Source organism: Cnephaeus nilssonii (assembly GCF_951640355.1).
Source record: "Cnephaeus nilssonii genome assembly, chromosome: 14".
Taxonomy (NCBI): Eukaryota; Metazoa; Chordata; class Mammalia; order Chiroptera; family Vespertilionidae; genus Cnephaeus; species Cnephaeus nilssonii.
In genome coordinates, this window is record NC_137085.1 from 625,521 (window position 1) to 652,210 (window position 26,690).

At 66.3% G+C, this 26,690-nt stretch overlaps 1 protein-coding gene across 8 annotated transcripts; it reads left to right on the plus strand.

The window, feature by feature from the left end:
- Positions 1-341: 341 nt before the first annotated feature.
- GRIN1 (glutamate ionotropic receptor NMDA type subunit 1) lies at positions 342-26,406 on the plus strand (the record flags this gene model as incomplete). 8 transcript variants are annotated; one of them, XM_079791467.1, is made up of 21 exons in its annotated part: positions 342-599; positions 3,769-3,903; positions 7,834-8,010; positions 9,859-9,921; positions 10,677-10,777; positions 15,060-15,181; positions 15,265-15,439; positions 17,298-17,442; positions 17,540-17,623; positions 19,864-20,005; positions 20,085-20,212; positions 20,663-20,827; positions 20,902-21,020; positions 21,132-21,244; positions 21,325-21,473; positions 21,571-21,728; positions 22,133-22,294; positions 22,410-22,519; positions 22,613-22,758; positions 23,908-24,018; positions 25,931-26,406. In XM_079791467.1, the coding sequence occupies 21 exons, from the start codon at positions 342-344 to the stop codon at positions 26,045-26,047; spliced, it is 2,880 nt and encodes a 959-aa protein (XP_079647593.1). The 8 variants fall into 8 exon arrangements, with proteins under 8 accessions (XP_079647593.1, XP_079647595.1, XP_079647596.1 ...); XM_079791469.1 differs by having other exon boundaries at positions 26,292-26,360; XM_079791470.1 differs by lacking the exon at positions 23,908-24,018.
- Between the last annotated feature and the right edge of the window lie 284 nt (positions 26,407-26,690).

A 26,690-nucleotide genomic window follows, 5' to 3' on the forward strand; every position in this document is an offset into this window, starting at 1 on the left:
GGGCAGGAGACGTGGGTCCCGCTCCAGGCTCTGCAGCTGCCGCAGTCGCCGCAGCGTCAGGACCCGCACCGGCCTCGGCGCGAGGCGGCGGGAGCCACGCCGGGACCCGCGTCAGCACCGCGGACAGCGCCCGCCGCTCGGTGCCGGAACCCGCGAGCGCCCGGGACGGTCCCCTCCGGCCGAGGCCTCCGGATCCCCCTTCCCGCCCGAAGACGTCCTGGGCGTGAGGCTCCTGGGGACCTGGCGCCCCCCGCCCGCGGGATCGGGTGCGCGCAGGCCGGCCAGGGCGCCCCGCTGGGGCCGGGGATGCGCCCAGGGCCCCGCGCCCGAGCCGCCCGCCCATGAGCAAGATGCGCCTGCTGACGCTCGCCCTGCTCTTCTCCTGCTCCTTCGCCCGCGCCGCCTGCGACCCCAAGATCGTGAACATCGGCGCGGTGCTGAGCACGCGGAAGCACGAGCAGGTGTTCCGCGAGGCGGTGAGCCAGGCCAACAAGCGGCACGGCGCCTGGAAGATCCAGCTCAACGCCACGTCCGTCACCCACAAGCCCAACGCCATCCAGATGGCCCTGTCGGTGTGCGAGGACCTCATCTCCAGCCAGGTGCGCCCCCGCCCCCCAGCTCTCCCCTCCCTCCCACCTCCACCTCCCCTCCACCCCCGCCCGCGTCCCGGCTCCATCCACCTCCCAGCCCTCCTTCCCCCGCAGAGAGACCCCCATCAGCTGCCTCGGGCTGGGGAGGGCTGGATTCATTAGCAGCCAGCGCCCATCTGGGCCCCCAGACTGGCACCTGCCACCGTGGCCAGTGACCCCTCAGCAGGGCTCCAGGCCCTGACCAGTGTGTGCAGACGTGTGACAGGCATTTGGCGTGTGTGTGGCGGGGGGTGGGGGGGCCTCCGGGTCACAGCAGAGGGCCTGTCCCCGTCAGAGAAGCAGGGCTTTAAGCAGGATGGCGCCCGGGGCATCGTTGCTCCGGCTTCTAGTCCCCCTCCCCTTCCTCCCCGCCTCGGCCCCAGGTCTGCCCGTTTTGGGAAATGCCAGGTGCTGGAGGGCAGGAGCAGGGCTGGGGGCGGGGGGAAGGCAGCGGGCACAGCAGGGGAGCTGGGCAGCCAGGCTGCGGGGGAGGACACGACTCAGGGTGGCGCGCTGGGAGCCATCCGCCGGCTCGGGCGCTGAATGCCAATGAGGCTGCGGGATCGCCGCATTGCAGCCGTTTATGTAAGAGCAGGGCCGCCCTAGACCCTGCACACCCTGTCTGTGCGGGGGCGGGGCCTCACACCCCTGCTGTGCGGGGGGCGGGGCCTCACACCCCTGTCTGTGCGGGGGCGGGGCCTCACACCCCTGCTGTGCGGGGGGCGGGGCCTCACACCCCTGTCTGTGCGGGGGGCGGGGCCTCACACCCCTGACTGTGCGGGGGGCGGGGCCTCACACCCCTGCTGTGCGGGGGGCGGGGCCTCACACCCCTGCTGTGCGGGGGGCGGGGCCTCACACCCCTGTCTGTGCGGGGGCGGGGCCTCACACCCCTGTCTGTGCGGGGGCGGGGCCTCACACCCCTGCTGTGCGGGGGGCGGGGCCTCACACCCCTGTCTGTGCGGGGGCGGGGCCTCACACCCCTGCTGTGCGGGGGGCGGGGCCTCACACCCCTATCTGTGCGGGGGGCGGGGCCTCACACCCCTGTCTGTGCGGGGGGCGGGGCCTCACACCCCTGTCTGTGCGGGGGGCGGGGCCTCACACCCCTGTCTGTGTGGGGGGCGGGGCCTCACACCCCTATCTGTGCGGGGGGGCGGGGCCTCACACCCCTGCTGTGCGGGGGGCGGGGCCTCACACCCCTGCTGTGTGTGGGGCGGGGCCTCACACCCCTGTCTGTGCGGGGGGCGGGGCCTCACACCCCTGTCTGTGCGGGGGCGGGGCCTCACACCAGCTCATATCACAGTGCACACTCAGTGGCACACTCACACCACCTGCCCCCACGCAAAGCCCCAGACACACGCATGCATGCGCCACACACTGCTTGGCACACCCAGGGCACATGCAAACACCTGCTCACACACGCCAGGCTCAGGGACCCTCCAAATGTACGTAAACACAGACATGTTGGGTACAGTGTGCACACGCATCCCTGGCAAACGCTCCCAAACACCCTCATGTCACGCACACACACGCCGATGCCAACACTGACCGGGCACCTCTGGTGCAACGAGGGGTGCGGGAGGGCCAGGGACGGGAGACCAGTCCCAGCAGCTCACCGGCCAGTGACCCCCAGCATTGCTCCGAAACCTCCCTCCCTCCCTCCCTTCCTCCCTCCCTCCCTCACCAGCCACTCCCACGCCCGCCCGGGGCGCTCCTTCCGTCACACGCTGTGTGGGAGGGGGAGGAGCAGTCAGGGGTCCAGCTGGGGCCCTTTCTGGGGGTCACCCCTCCAGCCCACAATTTTGCTGTCTGGGCCCTGTCTCCCCAGAGAACAGGCCGCCCCATGGGCCGAGGTGACAGCAATCGCTGGACCTCGCTGAGCACGCCCCAAGGGCCAGGCTGAGCGCACGGCCGCCGCTGCCTGCATGGGGGCCGTGCACAGCACCCTCCGCTCACAGAGGCAGCGGGTCTGTGTGGCTCAGAGAGAGGAAGGCAGAGCTGGGGGCAGGCACAGGCCCTTTATGCATGTGTGCATATATGTATGTATGTATGTATTTACGAGAGGCCCGGGGCATGAAATTCATGCACTGGAGGGGGGTCCCTCAGCCCGGCCTGCCCCCTCTCATAGTCCAGGAGCCCTCAGAGGCGGGAGACGCCCCCATCACACCTCTGCTGTTGACACGGCCAGCAGCGAAGCCTCGGCCGGCCCTGCCTGCCTGAGCCTCAGTCAGTGGGGGCTGCAGGAGGCCCCGAGGCCTCCGGCGGGGCTGAGGGGACTCTGGTGGCAGGCGCAGAGCAGCCGGCCCCGCTCCCGCTGTGGGCACCACCATCTTGTGATGGCGTGATAGTCGATTTGCATATTACCCCTTTATTATATAGGATATTTCAGAGAGGAAGGGGGAGGGAGAGAGAGAGAAACATCAGTGATGAGAGAGAAGCATTGATCTGCTGCCTCCTGCATGCACCCAGGGAGGATCAAGCCCACGACCCAGGCATGTGCCCTGACCAGGAATCGAACCTCAACCTCCTGGTTCATAGGTCATTGCTAAACCACTGAGCCACGCCGGCCGGGCGACACCAGTCCTTCTCATGTGAGGACAGCGTGGAGCCGCCCAGCTGTCTGCTCCCCGCACCTGCACCCTGAGCCTGGACACTGGGTCTCGTTCAAACTGAGGGAGCCCAGCTGGCCCTGGAGGCGTGGGGAGCTCCACCCAGCCTCTCGCGGGCGCTCGGCCTCTGGGGCGACAGCCCTGAGCGGATGAGGGACAGGGTGTGGGTGTGACTGTCCGCTCGGCCCCGGACCAGCCTCCTCCCAGGCACTCTGGGGGGACTCGTACGGCCGGGGACGGGCCTTCACCCTCCCTCTCAGCACACCCTGGAGGCAGCCCCTGCAGCGTGAGGGCGGCCAGGGCCTGGGGCGGGGGCGGCGTGAGCCAGGGCCGGTCGCCTCCCTGTGTCTTCAGCGCCACCAGCCCGGCTCTGCCTCTGACTCACCCGCGATTTGTGATCTCAGCGGGGTGCTGGGTCCTGCCTGTGGGTGTGCTCCCTGTGCCGTGTGTGCACAGATGGGGCCCCTGCTGGACACGGCCCGGCTCAGGGCACGGCCCGCCCACACTCACGCTGACGCTGTCCCCGTCCACAGGTCTACGCCATCCTCGTCAGCCACCCCCCGACTCCCAATGAGCACTTCACCCCCACGCCCGTCTCCTACACGGCCGGCTTCTACCGCATCCCCGTGCTGGGGCTCACCACCCGCATGTCCATCTACTCAGACAAGGTGAGCCTGACCCCTGGCCGCCCGGGGCCCCACCCTGCGCTGAGACCCACGGCGCCCACCCTGGGGCCATGGCCGCTGCCTGCGGGGCACACGGGCAGGTGCTCAGACCAGGGGCCTGGGCTCAAGGAACACAGGGCGATACACGAGCACATGCAGCTGTGCAAGCTCACACTCACACCCACACACTCAGTCTACCACACACACATGCACATGCACATCAATGGTACAAGCACACACACTCACAGGTACAAACAAATCCACAGTCTCTCACACCGGCACACACCCACGCTCATACACTCACACACGCATGCTCACACCAGCACATGCTCACACACATCCACACGCATGCTCACACCAGCACATGCTCACACACATCCACACGCAGGCTCACACCCGCACATGCTCACACACATCCACGTGCATGCTCACACCAGCACATGCTCACACACATCCACATGCATGCTCACACCAGCACATGCTCACACACATCCACATGCATGCTCACACCAGCACATGCTCACACACATCCACACGCATGCTCACACCAGCACATGCTCATACATTCACATGCATGCTCACACCAGCACATGCTCATACATCCACATGCATGCTCACACCAGCACATGCTCACACATTCACACTCACACACCCGGCGGAAGGCCCGTGAGAGGGTCAGGCACCAGAGCCCAGAAGCAGAGCTCCCTGGACTGTGGGAGGTGGGGCTCCTTCCCTGCCTCCTGGCCCGGGGCACCAGCCTCCTCAGCTGCAAAGAGGAGAAACATCTCTCGGGGAGGCGGGAGAGAGGCTGGGAGGAGGGGAGAGGCTGGGGGGGGGAGAGGCTGGGAGGGGGAGAGGGAGGAGAGGGAGAGGCTGGGAGGAGGGGAGAGGCTGGGAGGGGGAGAGGGAGGAGAGGGAGAGGCTGGGAGGAGGGGGAGAGGCTGGGAGGAGGCGGAGAGGCTGGGGGGAGGGGGGAGGCTGGGAGGGGGGAGAGATTGGCAGGCAGGGGAGAGGCTGGGAGGAGGGGAGGGGCTGGAAGGAGGGGGAGAGGCTGGGAGGGGGGAGAGGCTGGAAGGAGGGGGAGAGGCTGGGAAGGGGAGAGGCTGGGGGGAGGGGAGAGGCTGGGAGGAGGGGGGAGGCTGGGAGGGGGGGAGAGATTGGCAGGCAGGGGAGAGGCTGGGAGGAGGGGAGGGGCTGGAAGGAGGGGAGAGGCTGGGGGGAGGGGAGAGATTGGGAGGAGGGGAGAGGCTGGGAGGAGGGGAGGGGCTGGAAGGAGGGGAGAGGCTGGGAGGAGGGGAGAGGCTGGGAGGAGGGGAGAGGCTGGGGGGAGGGGAGAGGCTGGGAGGAGGGGAGAGGCTGGGAGGAGGGGAGAGGCTGGGAGGAGGGGAGAGGCTGGGGGGAGGGGAGAGATTGGGAGGAGGGGAGAGGCTGGGAGGAGGGGAGAGGCTGGGAGGAGGGGAGAGGCTGGGGGGAGGGGCCGGCTCCCAGGGCACAAGCCCTGCCCACCACATGCCCCAAGCCCAGATCCAGACTGAGGCCCAACTCTCTGGTCCAGTGCGAGGGCAAGCGTCGTGGCCACACCGACCGCCAGCTGCCCCGACCCCACTCCTGGTCCCAATCCACAGCCACGCGCTGCCCGGCACGGACTGGAAGGCCTGGCTCAGACCCCCGAGCCCCCAGCTGCCGCCGCGCAGCCCTGTGGCTGGTGCATGACGGACAGAGGCAACGGCGCTCTTATTTCTCTTTTTTATCCCTCCCTCGAGGACCCCCTCCCCCACTGATGTGTAGAGAGTGGAAGGGAGAGGAGGGGGAGAGGGAGGAAAATGGCCACAGGAGAGCGACCCGCTGCTTGGTTGCCTCCCGCACGGGTCTCTACCGGGGCTGGGACCCTGCAGTGAGGTACGTGCCCTTGACTGATCATTGAGCCCAAGGCCCTTTGATCCGTGGGCCAAGCTCTAACCAGTTGGCCACACCAGCGAGGGCCAAAGGGCCATTCTTGTTTTTTAAAGTATATTTTTATTGATTTCAGAGAGGAAGGGAGAGGGGGAGAGAGAGAGAAACATTCATGATGAGAGAGGATCATTGATCAGCTGTTTCCTGCACTGGGGATCGAGCCCACAACCAGGGGATGTACCTGACTGGGAATCGAACCCACGACCTCTTGGTCTGTGGGCCGATGCTCTAACCCAGTGGTCGGCAAACTGTGGCTCGCGAGCCGCGGTTTGCTGCTCTGTTGACTAATGAGTTTGCCGGCCACTGGGATAGGGGCTTAATCACAAGGAACAACAACAGCCTGTAATTACTGGAATCGAGAGTCTAGGTCAGTGGTCAGCAAAGTCATTAGTCAACAGAGCGGCAAACCGCGGCTCTAACCACTGGGAAGACCAGCCAGGGCTGAAGGGGCATTCCTGCCCTGGGGCTCCACGGCACTGCCCCAGCCACGGGGGAGCAGGTGGAGAACAGTCTGGAGGTCTCAGGACCACAAGGTCAGGGGTCACAGAGACACCAAAGGGGCTGCCGGTGCTGCCTGGACAGACCGGGGACGGCTGGGAAGGCGGATCCCCTCCCCCTTCCCTCCCTGGAGATCCTGAGCCCAAGGGCAGGGCCAGGAGGCACCGCCTCCCTGACATATCCCGGTCACCTGACGTTGGGAAGGACCGGGGGGGGAAGCCCAGTGGGGCTCTTCGAGAGGCCGGATGTCAGGGAGCACCATATATATACACTAGAGGCCTGTTGCACGAAGATTCGTGCAAGAACAGGCCTTCCTTCTCCTGGCTTCACTCCCAGCCGCCGCCCCGGAGCCTTTGCAAGTCTTCGCTCCCGGCCGGAGTGCTGCTCCTGTAGCTCCTTCTGCCCCCCGCCCTCCCCCTCATAGCAGGCACCCCGCCCCACCCGGCCGCTCCACGTCTGTGTATGCAAATTAACCCACCATCTTTGTTGGGTTCATTTGCATACTTACTCCTGATTGGCTGGTGGGCGTTGCGGAGGTACGGTCAATTTGCACATTTCTCTTTTGTTAGTGTAGATACTAGAGGCCCAGCACACGAAATTCGTGCACTGTGGTGGGGCCCTCAGCCCAGCCTGCACCCTCTCGCAATCCGGGAGCCCTTGGGGGATGTCCGACTGCCGCGGAGGAGGGAGAGGCAGCCATGAGCCCGGCTTCTGGCCGAGTGGAGCTCCCACTGTGGGAGCGCACTGACCACCAGGGGGCAGTTCCTGCGTTGAGCGTCTGCCCCCTGGTGGTCAGTGTGCATCTTAGCAACTGGTCGTTCTGCCGTTCAGTTGATCTGCATATTATCCTTTTATTATATAGGATATTATTGATTTCAGACAGGAATAGAGAGAGAGAAACATCAATGATGAGAGAGAATCATGGCCGGAACCGGTTTGGCTCAGTGGATGGAGCGTCGGCCTGCGGACTGAAGGGTCCCAGGTTCGATTCCGGTCAGGGGCATGTGCCTTGGTTGTGGGCACATCCCCGGTGGGGGGTGTGCAGGAGGCGGCTGGTCAATGTTTCTTTCTCATCGATGTTTCTAGCTCTCTATCCCTCTCCCTTCCTCTCTGTAAAAAAATCAATAAAATATATTTTTAAAAAAAAAGAGAGAGAGAATCATGGATCAGCTGCCTCCTGCAAGCCCCCAACTGGGGATCAAACCCGCAGCCCTGACCGGGAATCGAACCCTGACCTCCTGGTTCATAGGTCAATGCTCAACCGCTGAGCCACGCCGACCGGAGTCAGGCTTGGGGAGCACTTTCTGAGCCCAAGTCGTCCAGCGGCGGCAGCTGGTTGGCTGTGGGGAGGTGGGGGCTCATCCCACCCACACACACCTGCCGGCTCCGTGGGGTGCTGTGGGCAAGTGCGGCCGGTGCGGGAGGAGGGAGGAGCAGGGGGAGCCCGCGCCCTTAGCTGCCCGCCCGCCCGCCCGCCCGCAGAGCATCCACCTGAGCTTCCTGCGCACCGTGCCGCCCTACTCCCACCAGTCCAGCGTCTGGTTCGAGATGATGCGCGTGTACAGCTGGAACCACATCATCCTGCTGGTCAGCGACGACCACGAGGGCCGCGCGGCCCAGAAGCGGCTGGAGACGCTGCTGGAGGAGCGCGAGTCCAAGGTGGGCGCGGGCGGGCGCTGCCCGCCGTCTCTCTCTCCATCCTGCATGGCCAGCACACCTCGTCCGGCGCCCGCCCCGGCCTGTCCTCGGCTCATTTCACTCGCTTTTGCCATTGAGTCCAAATCTCCTTTGTGTCCGTCCCTGCGGGCGAGGCAGGACCACCTGGAGCTCCGCAAACACCCCGCCCGCCGCCCTCCGGCCCCGTTCCTGGACCTCCTTCCTGCCCCTGCAGCCCCCCCAGCCACTCTCAGAACTTGGGGCGCTCCTGCCCCCTCCCCAGCGGCCCCCCCCCCGGGGCGCCCTGCTCAGGGATGGCCTCCCAAAGGGCCTGGCTCCCTCCCTGCTGCCACCTGTTCAATGGCCCCTCCCTCCACTCGCACCGCCTCCACCTCACAGCGCCATCACCCTCCCCTGACCCCTGTCCCCGGGCGTGAGCCACCCCCACCCCCACCTGGATTCTGCCCCCTCAGGCCCCCAGCCCCTCATCTCACCTCCCCCCACAGGGCTGGCTCCGCCTGGAGATCATGTGACACCTGCTTCTGGGGTACACTGACCCCTCCCAGCCCCGCCCCCACGCTGTAGGGCTGCCGAGAGACAAGAACGGCGATCTCTGGGGGTCCAGGTGACCCCCCCTTCACTGCCCGCCCACTGCCACCTGGTGCTCACCAGAGGCCCAGGGAGAGGCTGCCCAGCCCAGAGCCTGGCCCTCAGCGCTGGGCCCCGGCCCCGGGGGGTGGAGGCCAAGCTGGGCAGAGAGGGAGGGAGGCAGCGAGGGGGGGAGGCAGAGAGGGGGGGGAGGCAGAGAGGGGGGGAGGCAGAGAGGGGGGGAGGCAGGCAAGGGGTCGGGGGGAGCATGTTCTCTGGGAGTCAGAGGGGGCGTCAGCAGGCTTAGTGCCAACCCTGGGCCCCGGGCGCCATAGACCCCGAAGGAATAGTGGGTGCTGGTTGGGGGGTGAAGCCTGAGAGCAGACCCAGAGGGCCTGCGGGTTCCTATTTGGGGATCAGCTGAGGCTGGGAGGGAGGGCTGGCTGCCAGCGCCTTGGGGAACCCCCGGGACAGCACCCCCACACCGGGCAGGCAGGTCCTCCGGGTGAACCCACCCCGGCCCACACACACTCACATGCCCAGTGCACACTCACACTCACCAGACACCCCCCCACACCAGCCACGCGTGCACACCCTCACGGTCACTCCACACCTCCCCCAGACCCTTCCCTCAGGCCGCCAGGCACTCGGGCACAGGCGTGTGGCCCATGGACATGCTCACTCACCAGCTCACACACATGTGCCTGTGTACACACACACACACACACACACACCCGCCCTGTGGCTTACGTAGGCTCACACTCCCAGGCACGTGCCTGCCCCCCTGTGCACACGTGTGTACACAAACCCCTCTCGCTCTCCAGAGGGCAATGGGTGTGTGCACCCCAGTCAGCGAGGACAGAACACGGGCCCCTTAGAAAGGCCCCGGGAGGGTGCGGGGAGGCGGGGTGTCAGGGCAGGGAGAGGCTGCTCACCCCCATTCAGGACTGACATGGGGCACAGCAGGTGCATGGCGGGCGGGGCGGCAGGGGGCCCCTTGGGATCCGTGTGGCCTGGGCGGGAACAGGGGCGCCGTTCTCCCAAGTATGACTGATTCGAGAGACAGCTCCGTGGCCCCTGGGCCCCGCCCCCAGCACCACCCCGGCCCCGCCCCGCCCCGGGCCCAGGTGTTTGCGAGCTCCAGGTACGTGCCATCTGCAGACGTGCCGAGGAGGTGGTGTGATTGCTTTCGCGCCGTCATTTTCAACCGTTTATAATCTTCTTCTGTGTCTGCATATTTTCTCTGTGCACATTATTCATCAGAGTAAAAAAAGGAACTATGACAACCTCGACCAACTGTCCTATGACAACAAGCGCGGACCCAAGGTATATATGCATGGACTGCACGCCACCCCCCGGCAGGGGCTTGGCCCGGCGCCTGGCCACGAGGCCGTCCTCCGGCCCAGGCCCAGGCGAGCGCAGGCCGAGCAGTGAGCAGAGCGAGGTCAGGAGCAGGCAGCCGCAGGCAGGAGCAGGCAGGAGCGGCCGCGTGGGTCCCCACGGCCGGCCCATCGCGTGGCCGGGGCCTGCGTGAGAGCAGGCGCGCCGCAGGAGGAGCCGCTCTCGGGAAGTGCATGCGAATCTCGGGGACCCCCGGGTTTCCTCGTGGAACCCAGGAGGGAGCCCACCCGCCCAGCCGCCCGCCTGCCTGCTGGGGTCCGGGCGGCTCTGCAGGGGCCTGCGGAGCCGGCCTGAGAGGATCTCCCGCGGTTTGGGCAAAGTCCGCCCCGTCTCGGCTCCCAGTTGCATTCCAAACCTCGTCCGGTCTCAGTCCGCTGCACGCTCTCTGCGTCTCGGCCCATCGGTTGCATGCTCAGCGCACAGAGGACCACAGTGACAGGCGGAGAGAGCCGTCCGAGAGCAGGCGCAGCGCAGGCCAGCGAGCAGGCGCAGGAAGGACGAGCGAGGTCAGGCCGGGCCAGGCGCCCGGAAGGCGAGTGGACAGGGCAGGTGGCAGGTGCAGGCCCAGGCGGTCCTAGCGGCGCTGCCTCGGGACTCCTGGTGGCTGCGGCCCAACTCTCGCCCCCGAGGCGCCATGTCCCCGGCCCGGCCGCCTGCTAACGCTCCCGCTCACACCACAGGCGGAGAAGGTGCTGCAGTTTGACCCGGGGACCAAGAACGTGACGGCCCTGCTGATGGAGGCGCGGGAGCTGGAGGCACGGGTCATCATCCTCTCGGCCAGGTGAGGCTGGGCGCCCCGCCCCGCTGCACCCAGGGCTGCACCTGGGCCAGAAGCCCACCCCCTGGGCCAGGGCTGAGGGTCCCACGGGCCCTTGCCACAGAGAGCCCTCCACGGGGACCTGGGGGCCTGGCGGCCTGGCAGCCTGGCAGGGGCACGCCTCTCTGCCCACCCCCCCTGGCTTTTCCCTGCCACGGTCACCACGCCCCTGGCCCTGAGCTGGGCGTGGGTGGCGTCTGGACAAGTTCCTGCCCTGAGGAAGGCAGGTGGGGTAACACTGCCGCTGGGACCGGACTCAGGGAGGAGCGGTGGGAGGAGGCGGCAGGGGAGGGGAACACTTAGGGACAGTGGACCCGGGCTGCCCGTGGCAGGGCCCGGCCCCACACCTCCCCCCCAGCGACCAGAGACAGTAAAAATCGCCCTTTGCCAGGGGCGGGGCCTCCTGGGAAGGGAAGGCCCAGGCCCCCAGAATAGCACCGGGAAGAGGCCGCCAGGCGCGTGCGGTGGGCCCACCGCTGCCTGCCCCACGCGGAGGCTCCGCTGGGCTCCAGCCGCGGGCAGAGAAACAGCAGGAACACCCGGTCCAGAGGACGCCCCAAAGCTGCTGCCCTGCAGGCCAGTGGGCGGCTGCACACTGAGTCCCAGGCAGGGACCGTTTGCACGTTCCGTCAGCAAACCTCGGGCTCAGAGCTAGGTGCCCCTTACAGGGGCGAGCATGGGTCTCAGAGTCACGAGTGGCTTGCCCACGCTGACCATCCAACTCTAGGCCCCGTGGCGGGGCGGGGGGGGGGGGGGGGCTTCGGAGAAGGGTTTAAAGACCTGCCCTGGCAAAGTCAAGAGGGCACACAGCCCCTCCCTGAGAAAAACCCACCTAGAGCAAGCCCAGCCTGGACCTCCCGCTACCCAGAGAAAGCCCCGCCCAGGACAAGCCCCGCCCAGGGAAAGCCCCGCCCAGGATAAGCTCCGCCCAGGGAAAGCCCCGCCCAGGACAAGCCCCGCCCAGGACAAGCCCCGCCCAGAGAAAGCCCCGCCCAGGACAAGCCCCGCCCAGAGAAAGCCCCGCCCAGGACAAGCCCCGCCCAGGGAAAGCCCCGCCCAGGGAAAGTCATGCCCAGAGAAAGCCCCGCCCAGGACAAGCCCCGCCCAGGACAAGCCCTGCTCAGGGAAAGTCATGCCCAGAGCAAACCCCGCCCAGAGAAAGCCCCGCCCAGGGAAAGCCCCGCCCAGGACAAGCCCCGCCCAGGGAAAGTCATGCCCAGAGCAAACCCCGCCTAGACCCCCTCCTTTATTTCCCTATTCCTTACACTCTCACTGGTCATAGGGCTGGAGGGAGCTGGGAGGCTGTGGTGGTGGAGGGTGGCTGGTGGGTGCACCAATGGGCAGACAGGCCAGTGGACAGGAGACTAGATCAGGCCCTTCATCCAGAGCACACCAAGGAAGCCGTGACCCCAAACTCAGCTGTTCAGCTGTGGTGCACATTGGCAAAGGCCAAGGTCGCGCTAACCCAGGCCTGCCCCTCCACACACTGTCATCGGAGTGGCCACCAGGACACGAGCCAGAGAGCCACGCGTAAAGCCAACCTGGGACCCCACCACCCCAGGTCCCGGAGGGGGGAGGGGGCGTCTCCACCGTTTCCCTCTGCTCCCTGGGACCCTGCACCACGCGCAGCAGGCATGGAAGGGGAAGGCCCAGGCACGCCTTGGGAGGGTCGTGTCCTGTCACCAGCCCCGGGTCAAGGACCAGTCTGCCAGATGTGGCTCCGCAGAAAGGTAACGGTCAGCCCAGAGAAGGGGACATGGTCACAGCAGAGAGACACTCCCAGGAACTGTGTGCACACCACACGCACACAAGCACACACCCTGTACACCACATGTACACACATTATATGCACACCACACGTGCACACCCATGTGCACACACCATGCATGCATGTGTGCACGTGTGCACAGCATATTCACACCATTGTCACACACATGCATGCCATGTGTTTTCTCACACACCACACACATGCAGATACCACATGCACACCATACACAATACACACCAAACACGTGCACACACAAGAACGCACAGCATGCACATACTGTATACATGTGCACACAAACACACACCTATAGACATGTGTATGTGCACTATACACATCACATATAATGTGTCCACATGCTCACACACAGGCACCATATAGACACCATACACATGTGCACACAAGATATTGCATGTGTGCATAAGCAGGCACATCACACACACAAATGAATACATAGACACACAGTCGTGTGCACACCTATATGCAAGTACATGCATGTACTCCATTGTAACACAGCATACATGTGTGTGCATGCTGTGTGCATAATCCCATACACCATGCCACATGCTACCTATATGCACACATCCCGCACAGGTAGGTACACTGCCCACCAAGGCTCAGCACTCACAGCAGCCACCACCCACCAGCACCCTCGTTAGTCCACCCAGGCCAGGCCTCCGGGCTGGCAGGCCCCTCCCCTCACACGCTGGCCTCCTTGGGGCAGAGGCCAGTCCCACCCAGAGGGCCGACCAGCCCCAGCGCCCTCCGCCCAGAAGCCCAGCGGCAAGCCTGTCCTCCACTGTCCCCTGGGAGTCCAGCGCCAGTCTCCTTGATCCTGCACTCCGACCTCACACATTTTGGCTCCTGCTTCTTGCATTTTGTAGAGAAACCCCATCAAGCCAATCTTCTTATTATTATTATTTTTAAAAAATATATTTTATTGATTTTTTACAGAGAGGAAGGGAGAGAGATAGAGAGTTAGAAACATCGATGAGAGAGAAACATCGACCAGCTGCCTCCTGCGCACCTCCTACTGGGGATGTGCCTGCAACCAAGGTACATGCCCTTGACCGGAATCGAACCTGGGACCTTTCAGTCCGCAGGCTGACTCTCTATCCACTGAGCCAAACCGGTTTCGGCTTCTTCTTCTTATTTTTACCAATTTTCTACCAAGCGCAGAGAATTCATTTCCAGACATTTCCTTTTTCTCTTCTGGGATTTTTGCCGCAGCCGGCTGTCTCCATGAACCGGTTTGATGGCCTGGCCAGGCTTCTGTCCACAGCTGTGTTACTGATGAACCATTTACACGATACACGCTTAGGTGTGTCATTACACCTGACCACGTCGCGGGCCCTGCCAGGCTCTATGGGCACGCTGCGCCCCGACACGCACAGTTTGGTACTGCCGGTGATGGTGGCGGGATGCTCTCGTTTAGGCCACCAGTGTGCCGCTGCCCTGCTCGGCGCTGCTCACAGCTGGCGCTGCCGTTGCCGTTTAGAGCGAAGGCTTTTCTATCTCCACCGGCTAATCCTTGGGAACATGCGGGGCAGACCCCTTAGGCAGCTCAGGGCCAGCCACTGTGACCACAGCTCAGCCCCCGGGCGTCTGCCCATCGCCTTGGCACCCGCGCCTGCACCGGCCAGGTCCATGTGGGGCCAGGCCCAGCCCGGCAGGACTCCCAGCGGCCCCGCAGCCCCACCGGCCCAGGGTCCTGGCCCTGACCAGACGGCCCAAGCCCCGGCCCATGGGGATGAGGAGGCTCCGAGGTCTCGGGAGCACGTGTGTGCCCAGGCGTGGCCTGTGCTCTGTCCGGCCAGGGGCCCGGCCCCGGGTGGCAGGCAGGGCGCGGCTGCTTGCGCAAACTCCGGAAGGGAGCACAGCAGCCCGCCTGTTCGCTGTGGCTTCTGCTGCGATGCTCAGGGCAGTTCGCAGGTCCCACCAGCACCGGACCGACCTGGAGAGCCCCCAGCCCCTCACTCCCACGCGGCCGGTTCAGGAGCTCACAGGAGCAGGGGCACGGGAGTGAGCGGCTCAGGCCCAGGCCTGACTCAGCCCCTCATCACCACTCACGGGCCCTGGGTGCCCCCGTCTCCCCTCCTGACACAGGGGTAGTACCAACGCCTGCCCCCTATGCAGCACTCAGAACAGTGCCCCCTAACGGGTGACTGAGTGACCAATAGAAAATGATCCATCGCCATCCCGGCTACCTGCTGGGCAAGGGCAGGGGGCCAGCAAGAGAGGCCTGGGGAGCTCTAGGGTGTGGGCCCACCCCGCCTCACCTCTGTGGGGTCCCCTGGCCCAGATATGGGCTGGGGGCAGGGCTGGCCCTATCACCCTGCGGTGCTTCCAGGCCCCCCTCCAGGGGAGGGGATGGGGGAGAGGCAGGGACAGGAGGGGGACCTAGGAATCGAGAGTAGCCGCTCGCCAGCCTCGGGAGGGGAGGGCGGGAGTCCCGGCCCGTCACCCCCCTCTGCCCCACAGCGAGGACGACGCTGCCACCGTGTACCGTGCCGCCGCGATGCTGAACATGACGGGGTCGGGGTACGTGTGGCTGGTGGGGGAGCGCGAGATCTCCGGGAACGCCCTGCGCTACGCCCCGGACGGTGAGTGCTGGGCCTCTCTGGTCCCGGCGGGCGGGGTCCCCCACACGGGGTTCCCCACGGCTCTAAGCCCTCGCTCGCCCCAGGCATCATCGGGCTGCAGCTCATCAACGGCAAGAACGAGTCCGCCCACATCAGCGACGCGGTGGGCGTGGTGGCCCAGGCTGTGCACGAGCTGCTGGAGAAGGAGAACATCACCGACCCGCCGCGGGGCTGCGTGGGCAACACCAACATCTGGAAAACCGGGCCGCTCTTCAAGAGGTGGGCGGGGCCGCTCAGTGTGGGCGGGGCCGCTCAGTGTGGTTGGTCAGTTCTTCAAGAGGTGGGCGGGGCCTCTCAGTGTGGTTGGTCAGTTCTTCAAGAGGTGGGCGTGGCCGCTCAGTGTGGTTGGTCAGCTCTTCAAGAGGTGGGCGGGGGCCTCTCAGTGTGGTTGGTCAGCTCTTCAAGAGGTGGGCGGGCCACTCAGTGTGGGCGGGGCCTCTCAGTGTGGTTGGTCAGCTCTTCAAGAGGTGGGCGGGGCCGCTCAGTGTGGGTGGGTCAGCTCTTCAAGAGGTGGGCGGGGCCTCTCAGTGTGGGTGGGTCAGCTCTTCAAGAGGTGGGCGTGGCCGCTCAGGAGTGGGCGGGGCCGCTCAGTGTGGTTGGTCAGTTCTTCAAGAGGTGGGCGGGGCCTCTCAGTGTGGTTGGTCAGTTCTTCAAGAGGTGGGCGGGGCCTCTCAGTGTGGTTGGTCAGTTCTTCAAGAGGTGGGCGTGGCCGCTCAGTGTGGTTGGTCAGCTCTTCAAGAGGTGGGCGGGGGCCTCTCAGTGTGGTTGGTCAGCTCTTCAAGAGGTGGGCGGGGCCGCTCAGTGTGGGTGGGTCAGCTCTTCAAGAGGTGGGCGGGGCCTCTCAGTGTGGGTGGGTCAGCTCTTCAAGAGGTGGGCGTGGCCGCTCAGGAGTGGGCGGGGCCGCTCAGTGTGGGTGGGTCAGCTCTTCAAGAGGTGGGCGGGGCCGCTCTTGAGATGGACAGGGCTCTTAGGAGGTGGAAGTAGCGGCTCTTCAGCTGGTCCTGTTCAGCCGGCTGCCCACAAACTACAGTCACAGTCACCTACTCACCTACCCCAGGTCCCTCCTCTCCCCACTCCTCCCCTCCACCCCCTGCTCCACTTTTATAATCATCCCCCCCATTTCCAACACACACCACGGCCCTGCCGTTGCCTCCACAGCTCCTGCCCCCAGCTTTCAACACTGCAACCAACCCTGAAACCCCACCCCACGCCCCAGGTGGCTGACAGCCTGCTGCGGGGCGGCGACTGGGCGCTCCCAGGGACCCAGGCGTTCAGACATGAATCCAGGGATGGCACCCGAACCTGTAGAGAGAGAGCCAGGGTGGGCCACAGACCCAAGGAGAGAGCCACCGTGGGGCAGGCGTTAACTCGCAGCCCTCAGGTGGGCAGGCCCAGCCCATCACTAGGTCCCACCCCCAGCTGAGCAGCAAGCCCTGAGTTGCACATGCAGAGCCACAGCCCACCGTGTCCACAGCAGGAGCATACACAGCTGCAGATGTAGGGCAGATGTACACATGTGCACAGACCCAGAGAGACATGAAGCACACACACATGCCACATGTACGTGCATGGGGTTGCATACCAAGGATCACGCGTGCATACAGATGGTCCCGATGGGTATGCCACATGCACACGCATGGTGTGCACACGCAGACAGACAGGACCTCACCCTGCCTTCCCCATGGCAAACGGGTCACTGTCCTTTCGGGCGTGTCTGCCTCCTGGGCAGTAAAGCGAGGGCAGGGCTGTGCGGATAGAATGTCCCAGCCCACAGGGAGCCCTCAGCACCGGGCTGGCTCCAGGAGCAGCTCCGCGGCCATGGGTGTGCTGCCCACCAGCTGCAGGCAGACCTGCGCGCCACCCGCCAGGTTCACAGCTGCAGGGGCTGCCAGGACTGGGGCCGAAGGCTAGGTTCAGGCAGCGCGGGAGGCGGGGTCAGGGCCCTCGGGAGGCGGGGTCAGGCCCGCAGAAGGCGGGGTCAGGCCCCTTGGGAGGCGGGGTCAGGCTGCGCAGGAGGCGGGGTCAGGCCCCACAGGAGGCCCCGAGAAGTCACGGGGAACCCACGCTGCCCCCCCAGAGTGCTGATGTCTTCCAAGTACGCGGAAGGGGTGACTGGCCGCGTGGAGTTCAATGAAGACGGCGACCGGAAGTTCGCCAACTACAGCATCATGAACCTGCAGAACCGCAAGCTGGTGCAAGTGGGCATCTACAACGGCACCCATGTAGGTGGGGGTCATGAGGGGGTGGGGGCTGGGGCCTTAGGGTCCTGGGGCCAAGACCCCTGCGTGGCCACCCTCCATCTCATACTCCCACCCCCAGGTCATCCCCAACGACCGGAAGATCATCTGGCCGGGCGGAGAGACCGAGAAACCCCGAGGGTACCAGATGTCCACCAGGCTGAAGGTGGGGCCCGCCGCCCGCCCTGCCCCGCACCCTCACCCTGGACACCCCCTCCAACCCCTCAGACCCCGGGGAGGGCCAGTGCGGCCAGTGAAAGTGCCGGAAGGAAGCGGGGACTGGACAGCACCTGGCTCCCAGCACACACCTGGCTCCTCACAGGGAGCCCCGAGGGGGGGGGGAGCTGCCAGCCCCCATCCCGTGGCTCTCCAGGGCCCTGCTGACCAGCCCACTGAAGTCCGGGGACACTGAGGGACAGGACTTCTCTGAGGATGAGCTGCTGGGACACAGGGCAGGGGGGTGGCCACCCTGTGGGCTGCAGCCTCAGCCCTCTGTCCGAGTTCTGGTCCCGGAGTTGCCCCGTCCACACTGCTCATCTCTCCTGTGGGCGACCCTAGCCAGCCCCACCCCAGCTTCCTGCCGTGACCAGATCACACGGCCCTCTCCACCCTGGCCTCCCCGCATTCCCTGCGGGGGCCACTCCCTCCTGGGCTCTCCCTGGGCCTCAAACCTCACAGCTGCTCTTCCTCGGCCTGACGCTCCCCAGAGACTTCGGGCTCCCTCCTGCGCCCCTTCCCTCCTGCGGTGGCTCTGCTGGAGGCCCCTCCCCTTGCTGACCCACACCGAGCCAGTGTCCCTTTTCTAAAATACGTTTTTATTGAGTTCAGAGAGGAAGGGAGAGGGAGAGAGAGATAGAAACACCAATGATGAGAGAGAATCATGGATCGGCTGCCTCCTGCACGCCCCTACAGGGGATCAAGCCTGCAACCCGGGCCTGTGCCCTTGACTGAAATCGAATCCAGGACCCTTCAGCAGCAGGCCGACGCTCTATCCACTGAGCCCCACCAGCTAGAGCCAGGCCAGTGTTTTAGATCACCAACCTCCTCCTCCCAGTGTCCCAGGCCCTGCCTCTCGGCCCTGCCTGTGTGCTGGGCCCACCCGCCAGGCCTCGCACGGGAGCCCTTGACCAGCACCGGCCTGAGGGTCACCACCTCCTCAACAGGCCGAGGGGGCTCTCCCTGAGGCTCAGGCCCCACGTGCTGAAACGTCTGAAAACACCAGCGGTCAGATGGTCCCATCTGGGCTGCCTGCTTTTTACTTTGTACTTTTTTTTCCCACTGACTTTCATTTATTTATTTTAAATATGTTCTTAGTCGTTTTAGAGAGAGAGGAAGGGAGAGAGAGAGAGGGAGAAAGAGCAATCAGTTGCCTCCTATGTGCACCCCGACCCAGGATTGAGCCTCCAACCTGGGTGTGCCCTCACCCGGAATTGAACTGGCGGCATTTCGGAGCCTGGGACCCACTGAGCCACACCAGCCAGGGCTCCCCTGGCTTTTAAAAAGCATAAACATGTATCGTTGTTTAAGAGAAAAACATGGTGAAAGTTTAAAAACTCACCAAGCTCCTTCAGGGACTCCCAGTCCCCAGGACGAAAGCCAAATGCTGCCTTTGCCCTGAGGCTAGGCCTGTCCCCGCTGCAGGCCCAGGCTCCTCCATGTCCCCAGCAGAGGGCGCCGCAGGGGTCCCTGCTCACCGCAGGCTCAGCTTCAATATCGCCTCCCTTTGCCCCCGTCACCCCTCTGCCCGGATCTGTCCTCCCCACCCCCAGCCTACAATTCCCTGCAGGAAGGAGAGAAGAGCCCAGCATGAGCCCCAACGAGCCCGGACGGAAGAGGCAGGCATGGCAGGGAGGGTGGCGTCAGAGGGGACACAGGAAGGAAGGATGGATGGCCAGACCAGGACCCGCTGCTGGGGAGGCTGAGCAATCAGACAAGGGAACTGCGGGCCCTGGGTCGGGTGCCGGCTCTGAGGGATGTCAGGGACACGGCCCTGTCCTCATGGGGCAGGATCTGGGCTGGGACAAGGAGTTCCTCATCCCTGAGACGTCAGAGAAGGTGCCCGGGACAGACCAGCCATTCCAGCGCTTCTTTATGGAGGGAGTGAGGTGGGAGCCGAGAACCAAAGGGCAAGGGGCCAAGAGAAGGGCCATGTTTTAGGGGGCCACGTGCCTCCTGCGTGCTGGGTCTGGGCCCCTCCTGAGGGCAGCAGGGAGGTGGTGCTGACGGCCCCAGAGAGCAGCAGGAGGGGGGACGTGGGGATGTGGGATTTGGAGGGGCTCCAGGAGAGTCTGGGCGCTGAGAAGAGGACCGCGCCGCCCCCACCCCCCCACTCCCAACCCCCACCCCCACCTCCCACCCCCCGCGGCCGAGGGCAGGCAGTCCAGACCTGGTCTCCGCCTCCCCCAGATCGTGACCATCCACCAGGAGCCCTTCGTGTATGTCAAGCCCACGCTGAGCGATGGCACGTGCAAGGAGGAGTCCACAGTCAACGGGGACCCTGTCAAGAAAGTCATCTGCACGGGGCCCAACGACACCTCGCCGGGCAGCCGTGAGTGGGGGCCGGGCGGGCACGGGGGCCGGGCCGCTCCGAGGGGAGCCCGGTGGTCACCGCCCCTTCCTCCCCGCAGCGCGTCACACGGTGCCTCAGTGCTGCTACGGCTTCTGCATCGACCTGCTCATCAAGCTGGCGCGGACCATGAACTTCACCTACGAGGTGCACCTGGTGGCCGACGGCAAGTTCGGCACGCAGGAGCGGGTACGCGGGCCGCGGGGCTCCCGCGCAGGACCTTGCGGGTGGAAGGGGTTGCTACCGGTAGGATCGTGAGTGGGCGGGGCCTTCAGTCTGGGCGGAGTCAGGGGTAGACAGAAGCTTCCTGTTGGGCGGGGTCTGGAGTGGGCGGGGCCTCCATGTGGGCGGAGTCTGGAGCGAGGGGGCCTTCAGATTGGGCGGAGTCAGGAGTAGACAGAAGCTTCCTATTGGGCGGGGTCTGGAGTGGGCGGGTCCTCCCTGGTGGGCGGAGTCTTGAGCGAGGGGGGCCTTCAGATTGGGCGGAGTCAGGAGTAGACAGAACCTTCCTATTGGGCGGGGTCTGGAGTGGGCGGGGCCTCCCTGTTGGGCGGAGTCTGGAGCGGGAGACCCCTGAGGTGCACTAGGGCGGGAGTGGGGCCAGTGGTGTCCGCACCCCCACCGCTGTGTCCCCCGCAGGTGAACAACAGCAATAAGAAGGAGTGGAACGGGATGATGGGCGAGCTGCTCAGCGGCCAGGCGGACATGATCGTGGCCCCACTGACCATCAACAATGAGCGCGCCCAGTACATCGAGTTCTCCAAGCCCTTCAAGTACCAGGGCCTGACCATCCTGGTCAAGAAGGTAGGCAGGCCCGGGCAGGAGGGGGGGAGGGGGTCCTGGGAGGGCCCCGGCGACGCTGACGCCCCCGCCCGCAGGAGATCCCGCGGAGCACGCTGGACTCGTTCATGCAGCCGTTCCAGAGCACGCTGTGGCTGCTGGTGGGGCTGTCGGTGCACGTGGTGGCCGTCATGCTGTACCTGCTGGACCGCTTCAGGTGAGCGCGGCCGGGGGCCGGACACCTCCACCTGCGGGGCGGGCGGAGCGGGCGAGGGCGGGGCGGGGCTGCCTCTCCCGCCCTCTCCCGCCCGCCCTCTGCGCCCCGCAGTCCCTTCGGCCGGTTCAAGGTGAACAGCGAGGAGGAGGAGGAGGATGCGCTGACCCTGTCTTCCGCCATGTGGTTCTCCTGGGGTGTCCTGCTAAACTCGGGCATCGGAGAAGGTGAGGCGGTCAGGCCCCGCCCCGGTCCTGCGCCGCCGCCCGCCCGCCTGCCCCACGCGGCTGACGGTCTCCGTCCACAGGCGCCCCCCGAAGTTTCTCCGCGCGCATCCTGGGCATGGTGTGGGCCGGCTTCGCCATGATCATCGTGGCCTCCTATACCGCCAACCTGGCGGCCTTCCTGGTCCTGGACCGGCCCGAGGAGCGCATCACAGGCATCAACGACCCACGGGTGAGGCCTGGCCCTCCAGGGGGTGGAGGCGGGAGGCCTGCGGGGGTCGCCTCGAGTGGGGCTGGGGAGCCGCCGCGAGCCCGCCTCTGACCCGCAGCTGAGGAACCCCTCGGACAAGTTCATCTACGCGACGGTGAAGCAGAGCTCGGTGGACATCTACTTCCGGCGGCAGGTGGAGCTGAGCACCATGTACCGGCACATGGAGAAGCACAACTACGAGAGCGCGGCCGAGGCCATCCAGGCCGTGCGGGACAAGTGAGGGGCGGGGCCTGCGGGACAAGTGAGGGGTGGGGCCTGCGGGACAAGTGAGGGGCGGGGCCTGCGGGACACGTGGGGAGGGGCCTGCGGGACAAGTGAGGGGCGGGGCCTGCGGGACAAGTGAGGGGCGGGGCCTGCGGGACACGTGGGGAGGGGCCTGCGGGACAAGTGAGGGGGCGGGGCCTGCGGGACACGTGGGGGCGGGGCCTGCGGGACACGTGGGGGCGGGGCGGACTGGACACGCAGGCGTCCACCTTAAAGGAAAAGCGAGGGTCCGGCTGGATGGGAACCATGGGGCGCAGACAGAGAGGAGGCTCCGGCTGGCAGGACAGCATGCGATCGTGCGGGTCGAGGGTAGCCCGGCTGTGCGGGGCTCCCGTGACCCCCGCCCCTGCCTGCAGCAAACTGCACGCCTTCATCTGGGACTCGGCGGTGCTGGAGTTCGAGGCCTCGCAGAAGTGCGACCTGGTGACCACGGGCGAGCTGTTCTTCCGCTCGGGCTTCGGCATCGGGATGCGCAAGGACAGCCCCTGGAAGCAGAACGTCTCCCTGTCCATCCTCAAGTGAGTGGGCCCCGCCCCGGCCCCGCCTCGCCCTCAAAGAGCCTCCCCTCCGGTCCGCAGCAGGGGCGGCCCCGCCCCCACCGCTGCCCCGCCCCCACCGCTGCCCCGCCCCCAGGTCCCACGAGAACGGCTTCATGGAAGACCTGGACAAGACGTGGGTGCGGTACCAGGAGTGTGACTCGCGCAGCAATGCCCCTGCTACTCTCACCTTCGAGAACATGGCAGGTGGGTCTCCCCGCGCCCCTCAAGACACTGGATGGGGTCTCCCCGGGGCCCGCAGCCCAGCCGGCCGACACTGAGGCGGGGCCTGGCCCGCAGGCGTCTTCATGCTCGTGGCCGGGGGCATCGTGGCGGGGATCTTCCTGATCTTCATCGAAATCGCGTACAAGCGGCACAAGGATGCCCGCCGGAAGCAGATGCAGCTGGCCTTCGCCGCGGTGAACGTGTGGAGAAAGAACCTGCAGGTAGGGCAGGCCACCCCCGGAGGCCTGGCGCCCACGGCCCAGCCCGGCCCCAGCCTCCTCCATCCCCACAGGCCGGAGCGCCGGCCCTGGCTCCCGGAGCCGTGGGAGCAGGACTGGCGCTAGGAGCCACAGCCAGGGCAGCGTCGGTAGGGGGCCAGCTGCAGGCGGCTGCCCACTGCCAAGCCAGGCCACGTGCCCTGCTCCGAGCCTCTGCCTGGCCTCTGTCTCCAGAGTCGCCCGCCGGCGCCCAATCGGTAGGAAGGCAGACTGAGGCAGGGTAAGACAGGGACCCACCTGGGTGTAGCACGTGAGTCTCAGACGCATCTGCCTCTCCGCCCTTGCCGCCCGCACCCCTCCTCAGCGCCCGCCCGGGCCTCCTTCCTGGCTGCCTGCTATGTCCTGTGCTCCACGGGGTCCAGCTGGCCCTGCCTGTTGCCCAGGCCGCGTCGCTGGGAATTTGCTGCCGGCAGGGGGCAGGCTGCATGAGGGGCAGCCATGCCCACCTGGGGCGGGGCAGGCAGTGGGGCTGGCAGAGGCCGTGGCTCCTGCCCACGGCCCAAGGTCGGTCTGTGCATCTCTTCTCTTTCTCTGGGTGCCTCTCTGGAGTCTGTCCTGGGGTGAAGCTGGCAGAGCAGAGAGGGAGGGCCTTGGGGGGGATGGTTGCCGGAGCCCCCCCACCTCTCATCTGCCCCCTCTTGCTCTTAGGACCCGGTCGCTGCTCTTACTGGCGGGCACAGGGCCAGCCTGGCCATCAGACCCGAGGCCAGGGTCCCGGAGTGCCTGTGTCTATCGCTCCAATTCATCCGGACGCCCACCTTTGGCCCCGCGGCCCCTTCCTGAATCTTGCGGGGGGGCCCCCTCAGGGTCAGGACGGCTGGAGAGCCCGAGGGCCCCCCCCCCTCCTGGGCCACCTGAGAGCCAGGGAGCCAGGCGACCTCCCAGGAAGAGAGCCAGACGGGACCCCCCAAGTCTAGCCCCGGCACGAGGAAGGTCAGGCCCAGCCCGGGCCGGAGCGGAGGCCGTCGGCCCGGCGCAGGGAGGCAGGCAGGAGCCAGGGCCGAGCGGCCGGCCAGCGGCCCCCGAGGAGCAGGCGAGGGCAGGTGTCGCTGTCCCCTTAGCTGTCTAATCACTTATACATATTCATTTTAGGATAGAAAGAGTGGTAGAGCAGAGCCCGACCCTAAAAAGAAAGCCACTTTTAGGGCTATCACCTCCACCCTGGCCTCCAGCTTCAAGAGACGTAGGTCCTCCAAAGACACGGTAAGGGGAAGAGCGCCCGTCCCCGTCTCCGACTCTTCTCTCGCCCTGCGTGTCTGTGTCCCGTGCATCAGGCGTGCCCTCCCCCTCCCTCTCATCCCACCCACCCACCCCATCCCAACCGCTGTGGCTCTGCCCTCATCTCGACTCACTCAGCACACTAGGTCTCTCTCTCTCTCTCTCTCTGACTCTCCGGGCCTCTCCCGCCGGCCCTCACGGTCCTCGTCCCCCTGTGTCTCTGCGTGAGCCCCCCCCCCCCCCCCATCCATGAGCCACGCGCCATCTTGAAGCTGTGTCATGTCGTTGGTCAGCCAGTCAGCCTCGCCGCCTCGGGGCCGCGCCCGGGGCCCTGGGAGCCCAGAGCCGCCCGGTCCGGGGCTCCTCACACCGCAGGCGGCCGCCCCACCTCACTGTCACACCAAGTTGCTCGGTCTCTCCCGGGGCCCGCTGCCCCCGACTTCCGTGGAGGGGTGGCTGTGACGTCCCATCCGTCCATCTGTCTGGCTGCCGGCCCTGCCACCCAGACACCGTCTCACCTGTCTCACCAGAGCCATGCCTGTTGCATCCCCTCCATGTGGTCTCTGTGGGCCGGGCAGGGGCCGGGCCTGGCTCCTCGGGGTGGACGGTGGGGGCCTGGAGTTGGCACAGGCCCCAGCCACAGGGGACCCTCAGGCAGGCAGTGGCTTGGACCAGAGGGGGCAGCTCCCACCCCAGGCGGAGCAGGGGCCCCACAGGAGGCGCACCGGCTGCCCCCAGAGGGTCTGAGGATGGGTGGGGGTGGCCTCCAGGGCGTGGGGCACAGAGGCCCCCAGACAGAGGGCCAGGAAGGGAAGGCCTCCCTGGTGGAGACCAGCACTTCAGCTCCTGACCCACAGGCCACGTCAGAGCCAGGCCTTCTGCCTGAGCCCAGGGCTCCCTGCCCTCCTGCCTTGGGCATCTCGTCCCCGCAAAATCTGTGCGCATTTGGACCAAAAGCTTCCCAAACCGACCCAGTCTTGCTAGGCCGAGCCTGGTCCCAGGAGGGAAGGGGGCCGTGCAGGGACTGAGCCCACAGGAGCTTGCTCCAAGGTAGCAGTGGGTTGGCACCCTGCCCCGTGCACAGGTCGAGAGGCAGGCCCCCAGGACACAGCCAGGGCTTGGCACAATGTGAATTCAAGGTGAAGCCACCAGAGGGCACCAAGCGCCCCCCCCCCCCCCCCCATGAGGCCCGTCTGCCCCTCTTCCTCAGGGGCTGGGTGCAGGCTGGTGGGTAGATAGCGAGTCGGTGGGGCTGGAGCGCAGGCTGGGCTGCCCAGGCTCGGGAAAGGGGGCAGGGCACAAGCCAGGGCACCACCAGGCAGGCAGGGAGAGGAGGGGGTGCACAGGCCCACAGAGTGGTGGGGGTGGGCAGTCCAGGGGTGCAGGTGTCACCCCCCCCCCCCGACAGCACTTTGGGAAGGCAGCCGCAGGAGCACAGTCCCACAGTCCCACAGTCTGTGCTGCTCCCCCGCCCCCCAGAGCCGGCAGGCTGGCCCCTACCTGGTCCAGGTGCAGCTCAGAGACTCGCAGGGCCTTTCTGGACACACCCCGACTGGAGGCCTCCCCCGAGCCTCCCTGGGCACCAGGGACCACCCCCCAGGCCAGCTCTGGCCCCCTGTGGCATCTGGGCCTGGCCCTTCCCTGCAGGGGTGACGGGGGAGACGGGGGCGGGGGGAGGAGGGCAGCCCCGCTCCCACTCGGCTTCGGGCTGGGCACCTGCTCGGAGGGAGGCCTGGGTGGGGGGGGGCTCTGTTGGGATGGGGGGGTCGGTCCGGCTGCTGAGATCCTCTGCCCCTGTGTTGTGGCCGGTCCGGGCCAGGGTGGCACTGGGCGCTCAGGGCGGGGTCCCTGGTGGCCGCGGGGCCAGCAGGTATTGATTGTTGGTTCTTATTTATAGAGCACCGGGGGTGGACGCGGCGCTTTGCAAACCCAAAAAGACACGGTGCTGCCGCGACGCGCTATTGAGAGGGAGGAGGGCCAGCTGCAGATGTGTGCCCGTCATAGGGAGAGCTGAGACGCCCTGCCCGCCCTCCTCTGCCCCCTCCCCCGCAGACAGACAGACAGATGGACGGGACAGCGGCCTGGCCCACGCAGAGTCCCGGAGCACGACGGGGTCAGGGGGAGGAGCGCCCTCGGCCTCCCCCAGGCCGCGCCCGCCTGCCCGCCGGCCGGCCGGCTGGTCCACCCGTCCAGGCCCCGCGCGAGCCCCCGAGCGTCGGGCTAATGGGCCGCCTTGTCTGTGTATTTCTATTTTGCAGCAGTACCATCCCACTGATATCACGGGCCCGCTCAACCTCTCAGATCCCTCGGTCAGCACCGTGGTGTGAGGCCCCCGGAGGCGCCCACCTGCCCAGTTAGCCCGGCCAAGGACACTGATGGGTCCTGCTGCTCGGGAAGGCCTGAGGGAAGCCCGCCCGCCCGAGACTGCCCACCCCGGGCCTCCTGCCCGCTCGTCTGCCCTGCTGCCCGGCAGGCAGCCCTGCTGGACCCAGACGCGCCAGAGCTGAGCTGGCTGGGCAGGGCCGCGGGGCGCTCCGGCAGAGGCAGGGCTGGGGTCTCTGAGCAGGGAGAGGGGCGGACCTGGCCCCAGGCAGAGAGGCTGGGAGCAGAGACTGAGCCCCCTTCTTCCCCGGCCACGCCCAGAGCCCCAGTGGGGG